The sequence below is a fragment of the Gracilinanus agilis genome, chromosome 1, assembly GCF_016433145.1.
Source record: "Gracilinanus agilis isolate LMUSP501 chromosome 1, AgileGrace, whole genome shotgun sequence".
Taxonomy (NCBI): domain Eukaryota; kingdom Metazoa; phylum Chordata; class Mammalia; order Didelphimorphia; family Didelphidae; genus Gracilinanus; species Gracilinanus agilis.
Window position 1 is genome coordinate 94,208,353 of NC_058130.1, and position 13,042 is coordinate 94,221,394.

General features: G+C 38.4%; 1 protein-coding gene across 1 annotated transcript in view; it reads left to right on the top strand.

The window, feature by feature from the left end:
• Positions 1-10,692, top strand: part of LOC123247863 (zinc finger protein 345-like) — a 58,845-nt gene extending 48,153 nt beyond the window's left edge. The window contains exons 6-8 of the mRNA XM_044676915.1: positions 3,925-4,148; positions 4,315-4,686; positions 10,404-10,692. Coding sequence (XP_044532850.1) covers positions 3,925-4,148; positions 4,315-4,686; positions 10,404-10,692 — 885 coding nt within the window. The remainder of the gene's footprint in view (positions 1-3,924; positions 4,149-4,314; positions 4,687-10,403) is intronic.
• The last annotated feature ends 2,350 nt before the right edge of the window (positions 10,693-13,042 follow it).

The window sequence follows — 13,042 nt, forward strand, 5'->3', positions numbered from 1 at the left end:
TCCTATTTCTCCAAAGGTTTTAATACATAGAACGGCTTCCCACACCCCTCTAAGCTGGTGAGGGGGGAGGTAATCATTTCATTCTGTGCTTCCTCGTCTCATGGATATATACTCCAACATTCCCCTGCCTTATTCTATTATGTTACCAGCTTTTCCCCTGTTGCAGGGACTAAGACTTGGATAGTCCTTGAGGCAGCAGGACTGTATTTCAGGTGTCGGTGACTTCTGAAGATGTGGCAGTATACTTTACCAAGAAGGAGAGGGAAGTTCTCACCTCTGTTCAGCAAGCATTATATAGGCATGTGATGCTGGAGAATTATAGCAATATATGTTATTTTTAAAAATGATGAAGGCCGATATTACAAGGGAAAATAGTATTTTAATTAACGCCATACTGATAGAGATAAATCGCCCACGCGCCTGTAAAATATCTATTCAAAATGCCCGCCAGTACCTATCTCCTGCATCTTGTCTCTCTCCTACGCCAATGAGCCTGCTCAGGTAGCGGGCTCAAGCCTGCCCTCCAAATTTAAGCTGCGCTATGTGTTGGTTCCCATTCTCTGACATAATCATGTCAGAAACTGGAAACCCATTGGAATCACAGGAAATGTAGTCTCAAAGTTCCCCACATGTCCACAGGAAGTTTGTAAGATACTTTTAAATGGCACCTCCCTGAATTCCAAACACACATATGATCTCCTCGGGTAAGGACTTTTTCCCATACTCTGATTCAAAATCTATACTTTGGGGTCTTATGGCATTCTTATACCTTAGGGGATTTGGAATTTCTAATAATATGTAGCAGAATACTGGCTCTGAGGTTCCTCATCCCACAACTTTGATCAGGGATTACCTTTAATCCTCTAGGTAACAAGGCAGAACTTTTGTGTGTTGTTTGTTCCTTAATGAAAGTCCTGCTTTTGAAGATTTCTGCATAGTTCACATTTTGACTTTTCCGTGCATTCTGGTGTTCTATCGGACCTCAGTTTCTCTATCCAGTTCTCTTTCCTAGCATATGTCTATACTTAATAATTCCTAACATCTTTGAAAAAAGGAAAAAAGTTGTATTTCCTCAAGTGAAATTACCAACTTTTTGTCCTGCCCATATTCTCCTAAAAAGCACAACCCTGTTTCTCTGGGCTTTCCTCATATTCCTCTCTGGGTGTATCTCTTCTCTTCTTGTCTGGGCTGTCCAGACCCAGGACCGGGATGACTAACAAGATCATTTCTTCCGGGATTTAATAAACCATCTTGTCCCGTTTCACTTCTTTGAAGTAGCATTTACATTTCCCAAACCTGTCATGATCACCCAGCTAGAGAAAGGGGAGGAACCATGGATTGTGGGTCCACACAAAACTTTATTATTTTTAATTTTTTGAATTTAAACCCTTACCTTCCATATTGGCTCCAAGGCAGAAGAGTGGTAAAGGTAGGCAATGGGGGCAAGTGACTTGCCCAGGGTCACACAGCTGGGAAGTGGCTGAGGCCAGATTTGAACCTAGGACCTCCCGTCTCTAGGCCTGGCTCTCAATCCACTGAGCTACCCAGTTGCCCCTAGAATAACATTCTTGATCTCAACCCTTCTCTCAAGTTTTTAAAACTTTTTAGGGGATTTTTGGCCCACTTTCACAGTAAACAATTCGGGTTTTCCCAATCCTGGTGTTTCTCATAGTCATTATTTTTACCTTTGTTAGATTAAAATTAATATCTTTCAAGTTCTTATTTTCTATAAAGTTTATTAATAATCACTTGAAATAGAAAAGGTAGATAAGCATAGATTATTATTATTGCCATCTTATTCATTACTTCCTTTCTCTTTCACTCTCATTTGGTGTATAGCCTTCACTTTACTTAAATATCCCATTCTCCTTTCACACACACACACACCATCCTGTCTCCAGGTGAATGTCCAAAAATGACCTAGAATGATTTTTCTATTGGAAAGCAGGGTCATAGTGATGGAGTTTTCTGAGATAAACAAACCTCTTGAGGCCTTTGTGTAAGGCAGATAATCAGCAGCCAACAGCTATTGCTAAGTGACAATCTTCATAAGAAAGAGGAAGCTGGGATATATAGAAACCACATCCATTTTATTAACAAGAGAGGAATCAAGTTGGGCTCACTCTTTAGAATAGAGATTCTTAATCTTTTCTGTGTAGTAAATTCTATTGGCAATATGGTATAGTCTATGGCTCCTTTTCAAAATAATGTTGTTAAATGCATAAACTAAAATACACAGGATTGCCAAGGAAACAAATTATGTTGAAATAAAGTTCCCAAATATTTTTCTTTTAAATCATGAACCCCAGATTAAGAGCCCCTACTCCAGGACAATTAATAGATGGATAAATTGGGGACCTGTGGGATCACTGATAAATAGTACAAATAATTATATTTATATTTCATTGAAAGTCAGGGGTAGATAATATAGTTGGAAATAGATAACAATTAATATAGTTAGAAAAACTTTGGAATTTTAAAATCTCAGTTCTGACAGCTACTGGTGGCCCATGGGAGTGTTGATTGCCCATTGTCTTATTTTCCTTATTTGTAGAATAAGAAGGAATGGAGGTTGTTTTTAGTAAACATCTACTATTTTGCCAGGCACTTTACAAATATTATCTAATCCTCATATCAACCTTGGGAGGTATGTGCTATTAGCAATACCAATTTTACAGTTTAAAAAACTAGGGTAGTTAGAGGTTAAGTGACCTGTCTAGGGTCACATAGCTAATAAAATGTCCAAGACTGTATTTGAAAGTAAATCTTTTATGACCCAGCATACAATCTACTGTACTACCCATGTGGCTCTATGTAGGAAAATAATATTACATTGTCTTCTTCACAGAGTTGTTTTGATGAAATGGTTTTGTTGTCTACTTTCCCCTTTTGCTTTTTATTTTAAAGTAACAGGTTAGGGGAGAAATTGTGAAATATCTGTTTCCATAGTGGCCCTTGGGTGGGAAATCCAGATGGTAGTTGATTGATTGGTTGCAGAGGGCCCAAACTCTAAAATTCCTGGAGAAAAAATAAGGCAACAGGGTGTTGGAATCAAAAAGTATCTCAGACTGTTTAGCACTTAAGAGCCTCTCTACATAGGGGCACTACTCCTTCAATTCCCTGTTTTAGCCCTTTACCTGCAAGTTACTATTATTACTCACTGTCTATCCTTTTTGCTGCTACTTTTCAGCTCCTGTTCTCCTTAAGCAAATGCCTCTTACTCCTGCCTTTGCTTTCCAAACCTGATTATCCCAACTACCCTTATTATATCTAGGAACTTTTCCTCATCTTTCCTTATTCTTGATACCAAATGAAGCCATTTTTCAGGCATACAAAAGACATGCTTTTAAGATACTATTACTTCATGACCAATCCCTCTCCACCCAGGACAGAAAAAGAGTGACATTTACATTTTATATTTCCTAATAGGTAGCACCAGGACTGAAAAAGAAGAATCAACTCAGAAACCATCAATTTCTAAAGATATTGAATCCCATATAGTGACATCAGTTGTACTCCACAGTTATGTTTATCAGGAACCACTATTTGGGGAATTCTGTGACCTGAAGAGCATCTTAGAGAAACAGCAAGGAAATCCCATAAATGAGGGAGAGAAGAGAGGAGAGAAAGATTTCACAAAACCAATAGTTAATACTAAAGGAACCACCTTGGGAGGGAGAACTCAGAAGCATAAGAAAGTTGAAAAGAACGTTAGTGTTGGCTCAGACTTTTTTGCATATCTAAGGTTTCCTAGACAGATGTTCTACTATGGCAAATGTTTTTTATCAAAGTTCTGGCTTTTATCAACATCAGAAAGTACATAGTGGAAAGAAACCTCATGACTATAGTGATTATGGGGAAACCTTTAGTTCTAATTCATACTTTCAGCCTCAGAGATTTCATACCAAGGACACACGATATCAGTGTAAAGAATGTGGAAAAACTTTTGGACAGAACTCGCACCTTATTCAACATCAAAGATTCCACACTGGAGAGAAGCCCTGTGAATGTAAGGAATGTGAAAAATGCTTCAATCAAAAGATAACTTTTATTCGACATCAAAGGATCCACACTGAGGAGAAACCATATGAATGTAATGAGTATAGGAAAGCCTTCAGTCAGGACTCAAATCTAACTCAGCATCAGAGGCTGCATACTGGGGAGAAACCCTATGAATGTCAAGAGTGTGAGAAAGGCTTTATCAAGAGCTCAGATTTGATTTATCACCAGCGAATTCACACAGGAGAGAGACCTTATAAATGTAAGGACTGTGGAAAAGCTTTTCGGTGCAGTACAAGCCTGTGTTCATTGGAGAATTCACACTGGAATAAAACCATATGTGTGTAAGGAGTGTGGGAAAGCTTTTAGTAGAAACTCAGACCTTATTCAGCATCAGCGAATCCATACTGGTGAGAAACCATATAAATGTAAGGAATGTGGGAAAGCCTTCAGTTGTAGTTCACTTTACATTGTACATCAAAGAACTCGTACTGGAGAGAAACCCTATGAATTTCAAAAGTGTGGGAAAGCATTCAGTTATAACTCAGCCTTAATTCAGCACCAGAGAATCCACACTGGCGAAAAACCCTATGAATGTAAGGAGTGTGGAAAAGCCTTCAGTTACAGTTCTCATTGTATTGTACATCAGAGGATTCATACTGGGGGACAGCCCTATGAATGTAAAGAGTGTGGGAAGGCCTTCACTTGTAGTTCATATCTTGTTCAACATCAGAATATTCATAGTGGACAGAAGGCTCAATGGATCCCAATCGTCCCAATGATCCTATTTTTATAACTCCAGATGTTTGACAGACCTTTCTATCACCTAGCTCATTGATTCCCAACCTTTTCCAGTATGAAGGCCCTCTCCTTTTTTTTGGTACTGATATGAAGGCCCCCAAAGAGAATAGTTACATTATTTGTTGCTTGAGAAAATACATGTTGAGGAGACTACCCTTAAGTTAGTAGCGCTTTTAAATCTATATTGTAATCATGATAGCATTTATATGCTTTTTTAAAGAACCCTTACCTACACTCTTAGTATCAGTTCCTAAAACAGAAAATCAGCAATAGGTAGGCAATTGGGGTTAAGTGACTTGCTTGGAATCACACAGCCAGGAAGATTTGAACCAAGTCTTACCAACCCTAGGCCTAGAACTCTAACCACTGTGCTACCTAGCTGCCCTTACATAAACTTTTAAAAACAATGTTGCACACATGATAAACAGTCTTTAGAAAGAAGGAAGGAAATAAGCACAAATATATGGGTCTTACAACAATCCTGAGGGGTAGATGATGCTGTTTTCCCATATTTCACACTTGAAAAAACTGGCAGATGATGTACCCAGCATCACACAGCCAATGAGGCTGGATTTAAACTTATGTCTTCCTGACTCCAAAAGGTATGCCTGCTTATTTGTTATACTGAGTGATTCAAGGAGTTGGACCCCTTGCAACAACTCTAGTCCTTGACTGCTGGTCATTGAAGAAGGTATATCACCTTGAGCAAAGTCAAGGGACAGTATCAGAAAAATTACCTTCTAGTACCTGTTCTTTATATCATAGATTTATCAGGGTTAGAAGAGATTTCAGAAGCTATCTAGTCCAACCTATACATGAATGAAAATTCCATCCATAACATATCCAAGGGTTCATCCAACCTTTGAATACCTCCAATGAATAACAGCTTGCTACATTCCAAGACAGTATTACACTTTGGATAGCTCTTAAGTTTTTCCTTATGTCAAATGTAAATCTATCTCACTGCTGTCACCTGTCACTCATTATTGCTGTCACCCATTAATTCTGTCATCCCTCTGACATAAAGCAGTTCTTGAAATACTTGAAGACAACTATCATGTTTCTCCTAAGTGTGTCCCCCTTCAACCAAAATATCCACTGTTCAATCATATGGCATGATTTCTAGTTACATCAATTATGTCATCCTTCTAGATGGCCTCTACCTTACAGAGACCTATTTTCAAAGTGTGGTCCTCAGACAAGCATAATATTCTAGACATTGTATAACCAAGGCAGACTAGTAACATCATCAATTTCTGGACACTATTCATCTTAATGTTGCATTGACTTTGGGCTGCCATGTCACAATGTTTACTCATTGAACTTGCAGTCCACTAAACCCCTCCCCCTGATCTTTTTTTTTTTCCAGATCAACTATTTAGCAAAGTATACTTTATTTTGTACTTAAAAGATTATTTTCTGAACTTAAGGGTAATATTTCATATTTTTCATTAAATTTAAACTACATACATGCACACACAAACTGCATATGAAATTTAAGGAACTTTAAAAAAAAGCCTACTCTGGCATGAGAAGTTCCCTTTGGTACAGTTGCTAAATTTCTATTTTGTGCCACATAGTCATAATCTAAACATCTAAAAGTGGAAAACAACATGGGCATGGTATATTTGAAGAACGGTAAATATATGGATTGATCAATGGGCATATATGATTTCTGATAGAAGGCTGCATTTTTAGATGTGCAGTAGTGGCTCTAGGGTTTATGACAAAGAACCTGAGTATTTTAGTGAATGAGAGGCTCACTAGGAAGTACCTGGAGAATATACCTGATGAGAAAAAAAAATGGATGGAAAAACATGACCAATGCCATCAAGTTAAATACTCAGAATAACTGTTCAATTAACTTTATAATGGATGTAGTTCAATAACAATTTAAAATTCATTCTCATCTTGATATAAAAATTGCCAATCTAGATTTAAGTCATAAAAGCCAAATGGATGACTTAAAGGAATTTTCATGGTTAATATGATCTTGTGAGGAAAAAAAAATAGTGAGCAAGCCATGAATATGTATGAAATGTACTAACCATACTCTTTATTATGCAATAGTTCTCCAAAACAAAACTGGAAACATGCTATTGGATATAAGCAATTAATGAGCATTTATTAAACATCTATTATATGTTAGTGACACAAAGAAAAAATAGTCCTGTGCCCTCAAGAGGCTTAAATTCTATCAGAAAGAATACATAAATATATGAAATATATACAAGATAAAACTGAAGAAAAGAATTCTTGATACCCTTAATCAACAAAAGTAAAATCCTACTGTTTAAGATGATGGAAGGAATTAAAATGGTACAAAGTACAAAGTAATTCATCAATAAACTATATAAGGCTTGAGAAGCAAATTAGAGGAGAGAATCTCCAAAGAAGGATATGAAAAATTTCTAGTCTAGATGGTCAAAAGAAGTCCATAATGATAATAAAAGTAATGTCTTGTTTGAAGGGTCATTTGTACAAAATGAAAACATTTTGCCAGGCTGCTGCAAGAAAAGAAGGATTAGGCTTCTTACTCCTAACCTCGTATTTGGAATGTAGAAGTTGGTTATTTCTAGACACTCCCCTTCTTTCTTCAGGTGAGACTTCCTACCTTCCTCACCATCCCAGAAGTGGGGTGGGGGTCTCTGAGCACAGGGAAAGCCCTATGTACTTAATCAGACAGTAACTACTATTGAGTTTGACTTTTTCCCAGGAGAAATGGTTCATGCTTTTACTCTGAGAATTTATGAAATATAAATAAGATTTTCTTTCATTTATTTGCAGACATTCTAGCTGGAAAAAAATCCTGATGATTTCTAACAAAGAATCCATTTTTTCTCTCATCCTTCTGCATACAGTAGGTGAACCACCTCAAACACTTATAAATAAAAAATTGCTATAGTCAGTTATGGTTCCATAATGGATTTCAAAATTAATTGCACAGAAATGTAAACAAACTTTAGAGAACTGGTAATGGTAAGCTCCCTACTGGAAGAAAAGGGAGAAGAAGCTGACCTTTCACCATGTTATGGTTTTCTGAATGGAAAGTTCTACAATGGCCAGTTTACCCAGGCGTGAAAGGGCAGAGATGGCAATAGTATTAGCTGTTCAAATGCAAGTCATGGACATCTACAACATGGATGATATTCAAGTTATATGGTGCCAATTTTAAAAAATCATCTAGTAGAAACTTTCCTCAATTACATCACATGTGATTTGTACTAATTAAACGTGAAATTCTTCAAGTATCAAGAAAAATAGAAAATGAAGACTGAGCTTCAATGTAGAGGTCAAAGTGAACCAATGAAAGAGGCAATATTTATAAAGACCTTTCCAAGCAAGATACATTAAATATGAGGCTATTAAGATGTAAGCCAAAGTTTTATGTATGTTGAAACTGATTTGTATTATGAAGTTAAATTTTAATGGGGGAAAAATGCTTTAGCAAAATTAATACCTATTCATTATTCTTAATGTATAGTTTTGGCACAGTAAAATGATCCAGGTGTTCCTACAGTAATTCATATAACATTAACAGCACTCCAAATTCATCACTTCAGGTATTAATACAAAGATTAATATGTAATAAAAATGAGGAAGGGGATTGATAGATGTTCTCAGAGCACATAATAAACAGGTTAAAAATCTGCAAAAATACTTTTGGAACAAATCTAAAAGTAGGGCTAACAACATATATACAACACTAAGTTTGGCTAACAACATATATACTAACACTAAGTTTGTTGAATGTAATCAAAAGTAATTTTCTCTGATGGACAATGGAAACTGCAAATTACCAGTGGAAATTACAAAATTTTATCATATCCTAGGAGGATATAATAAGGTGGTTAGAACTATACACCAGGACCTCACTATCTTTGTAAACTGACAAAAAAAAATTCTCATACTGAAAATACCCAAAGGTATCCTTGAGAATTTAATAAATAAACTTCACCTGGAGTACCATTACAGAGAGCTTCTAAACATATTTATCTACAAAAATTTAAGAAAAACTTTTAGATAAATGTTGCCACTCAATCTTTAAGTTCCATGGAATGAAATACTTTCAAAATGTGGGGACTTATGTAATGGAGGGTTACCAGGGATGTTAACTATTATTATTTGGGTTCACACTGGGGTGAGAGAGACAGGAATGACAGATGGACAGGACCAAACAAGGTAGGGAGACCAAGTTTAACTACTAGGAGGTAACAGTTACTGGAAATGGCAGTTAGGCCCAACAGTCAACTCAGCCCTCCTAAGCAAGGGCGTATGGAACCAGCAGGCAAAAGCCAAAGGTTTATAACAGTTTAATTGGGGAAAACAATAATAAAGCATGGGAATAAGGGATTCTACACTTACAAGCTAAGGGCAAAACACAGGGTCAAGGGAGGGACTTATCTACACTAATCAAAGACCTAAGCCAGGCAGGGCCCAGAGAATAACAGGACTGGAGTGGGAATCCTCACAGTAGAGTCTAGAGATGTTTTCAGGATGCCAAGAACCAACTCCTCCGGAACTGATGGTCCAAAGCAGCCCAGTAGGGAGAGAAGTCTGCAAGCTGTCCACCAGATCACAGATCACTCCCTACTCAGTGCTGTTGTGCAGGATAGATGTCCTCTGCTTCCAACCTTCACCACACTCCAGGATCCCAGGGAATCAGGGTGCAACTCCACAAGCTCTGAGGTCTCCCAGGGAATCAGTTACTGCCTGTCCCAACCAACATGGAGTCCTTCTCAGAGAGTGCAAGCCACTTTCTGCTTCCCCATTCCATGCAGAATTCTCCAGCCCTTCCTGCTAAGTCTCCTACATAACAACTAAATAATAATGTTCCTCACAACATTTAGCAAATGAAATTGAAGTTTTTTTGGGAACCAGATAAAGAACAGTAATCCTGATATCCTGTAAGCTATCAGTTATCCCTAAAGATGCTTTCACTACATCTACTGATGAGCATACCATCACAATATTTTTTCTAATTAAAAAAAGCAGTCATTTAAAATAGTCAAATTACACAATAGTCCTCAACATATTTAATGTAAAAGAATTATGGCAGGACGGCAACAAGCCCATTTCTTGCCTTAAGTCTATCAAAAAGATGTTTCCACACTGAAGGCGCTTAATAAATTCTTGTTAAATTGCTGAAATAAATGTATACTATTCCAAAATAGGGAACAATGTTCACTGAGGCAAACAATTCAGTACATGACTGGTGGCAGAAAACAGCTAGATTTGGGAGCAACATAGAAATATGAAAGAAAGTAGTAACATAAGCACTGAATCAGAAATGTATCTCCAGATTCTTTCCATTTGGAATAGTTCCTACAATCAAAAAAGTCTCAAGAGCAACAAAACTGAGGGCGGAACCACGTGGAACATACTTTCTATAGTCATTTCCGTCCTTCCTAAAAACTCGTCTAGTCATTGGTCAAATTGGCCCCACCCCCAAAAGTCCCATCCAATGGGACAACTCTCCTTTCTAATGCTACTCTTCCAATCTCCTTCCAGAAATGTTGTTTAAAGACCACGTCCCTTTTCTCGGCTTCCACTGGCCTTTAAGGGATATTTCAACTTCTTTTCGACCTTCCCAAATCCCCTAGCGAGGACAAATCTCAGAAATGCGGCCATCTCCAAAGGCCTAGCAAGGAAACCGGAATCGTAGACGGGACCCCACCGCTGCCTGATGATGCATTTCCGGTGCCGCAATTGTCCTCTCTAACGGCCTGGGAGATCTGGGGCTACGCCCCTCCGAGAGGCGAGGTGTTCATCTCTCCGCCTCCTGAACTCACACTAGGTCTCGGTGAGTGGGAGCAGGACTACCGCTGGTCCGGGAAAGCCCCGAAGAGCCAGCGCTTAATTTTCATGGGGCCAGTCCAGCTAAGCCCCTAGGAGACGAGACAGTACAGGACTGGGCGGGGGAGGAGGTTGTCCCAGAGTCTGCTGGGAGGAGCCAGTCACCTCCCCTCCCCCTTCCGCTCTTCCTCTATTTTCCCCCTTTTCTTCCTTTTCCCTTCCCTTTTCATCCCGCCTACCCAGCACTTTTCTTTCTTCCCCTCTCCCCTTCCCACTTTTCTGAATCCTGGGGCGAGTCCTGCTTTGGGCCTTATTTTATAATACACTTGGCATCATCTTGCCTTGCTTCCTGCTTCATTGTTGCAGGCTGCCATCTCCCGGATAGGCATAGGCATCAGTCTTTAAGCTCTGCACACTTACCTGATGCTTGTTGGATCGTAGCATCCCAAACTACACACGAGCACCCCAGATTGAGAACTGTGCCCCCTAGAAATTCTTGTGGAGGGGTCTGGCAGAATTTTCCTAGCGGGTGGATATTGTTTCATTTTTTGTGCTTGTATCCTGCAGTCCCTGGCATTTGGAACATACTTAATAAATACTAATTGATTGTTGATTAATTATATTGACTTCTTAAGTAGGTTTACCTGAACTCAGTGTAGTGAAAGGAATTCATGGATTTGAGGTCACAAAACTTTGATTTAGCTGACTCCTGGCTGTTATTTAAAATCCAAGTGATCTTCAGAAAAATCTCATAACCTGGCTCATTTGTAAAATGAAAAGGTTAGACTTGATGACTTAAGTCAGTCATTCAGTTAGCTAGTATTTATTAAAACTCCTACTGTTTGCCTCTAAGGACCCTTCTAATTACAAACCTTTATCTTATAACTATTAAATCTATTTTGATTCCTTTTCTCTGTCTGCTTCCTTCTTGACCTTTCTTCAACATTTGACACTAAACTTTCCTCCAAAACACCCTCTTCTCTGGGATTTTACCTGGTTCTTCTATGCGTTCCTTCTCCATCTCCATTGCTGGATCATCGTGTCCCTTTTTTCTCTACTCTGGAGTATACTCATATATAGGTGTATTTCAGAATTCTGTTTTAATCCATTCTCTCCTCTTTTTTTTCCTTAATTTTTTTTCCAATTATAGTAGAAACAATTTTTGGCAATTGCTTTCTGACATTTTGAAATTCAGATTTTCTCTTCCTCTCCCCCTCCCAGTTGGTAAATGGTCTGATATAGGTTATACCAGTGCTTTGATACAATATATATTTCCATATGCCCCATGTTGTGATTAAAAGACACATCACATACAGTAAAAAAAAACTCATGAAGGAAATAAAGTGAAGAACCTTGCGCTTTGATCTGCAATGGGATTCCAATAGTCCTTTCTTTGAGAGCTCTTTTGTTTGTTATTATGAATCCCTTGGGGTTATCTTGGAACCTTGTTTGTTTTTTTGTTTGTTTGTTTTTTAAACCCTTACCTTTGGAGTCACTACTGTGTATTGGCTCCAAGGCAGAAGAGTGGTAAGGGTAGGCAGTGGGTGTCAAGTGACTTGCCCAGGATCACACAGCTGAGAAGTGTCTGAGGCCAGTTTTGAACCTAGGACCTCCCATCTCTAGGCCTGGCCCTCAATCCAATGAGCTACCCAGCTGCCCCCAGAACCTTGTTTTGCTGATAATAGTTTAGCCTTTGCTAGTTTAGCCTACCAGTACCACTAGGGGGTCTGTATCCTAAAGAGATCAGTTAGGAGAAAAGGAACTATTTATAAAAGTTTTTAGCAGCTCCTTTTGTAGTGGCAATGAATTGGAAACTAAGAGGTTGCCCATCAATTGGGGAATGGCTGAACAAGATGTGGTATATGGTTGTGGTAGAAAACTATTTTGCCATAAGAAATAATGAACTGAATGAGTTCAGAAAAACCTGGAATTCCTTAGAAGAAAAATGAAGTGAGGGGCAGCTGGGTAGCTCAGTGAATTGAGAGCCAGGCCTAGAGACAGGAGGTCCTAGGTTCAAATCCGGCCTCAGACATTTCCCAGCTGTGTGACCCTGAGCAAGTCACTTGACCCCCATTGCCTACCCTTACCACTCTTCCACCTATAAGTCAATACACAGAAGTTAAGGGTTTAAAATAAAAAAAAAAAAAATGAAGTGAGCAGTACCAGGAATACAGTGTATATAGTAAAAGAAATATTGTATAATCATCCTGTGAAGGACTAAACTATTCTTTGCATGTTCTTGGTGATCTGCCTCATCAACTCATCTCTGCAGAAGATTTCCATATCTGTATATCCAGTCCTAGTCCTCCAAAATTCTAGTCCCAAGTCACCATCTGATATTGGAAATTTACAGCTAGAAATCTTTTAGGCATCTCAAATTTAATATGTTCAAAACAAAACTCATTCTCCCATATTCTACTAATTTTCCTGTTTCTGTTGCAGTCAC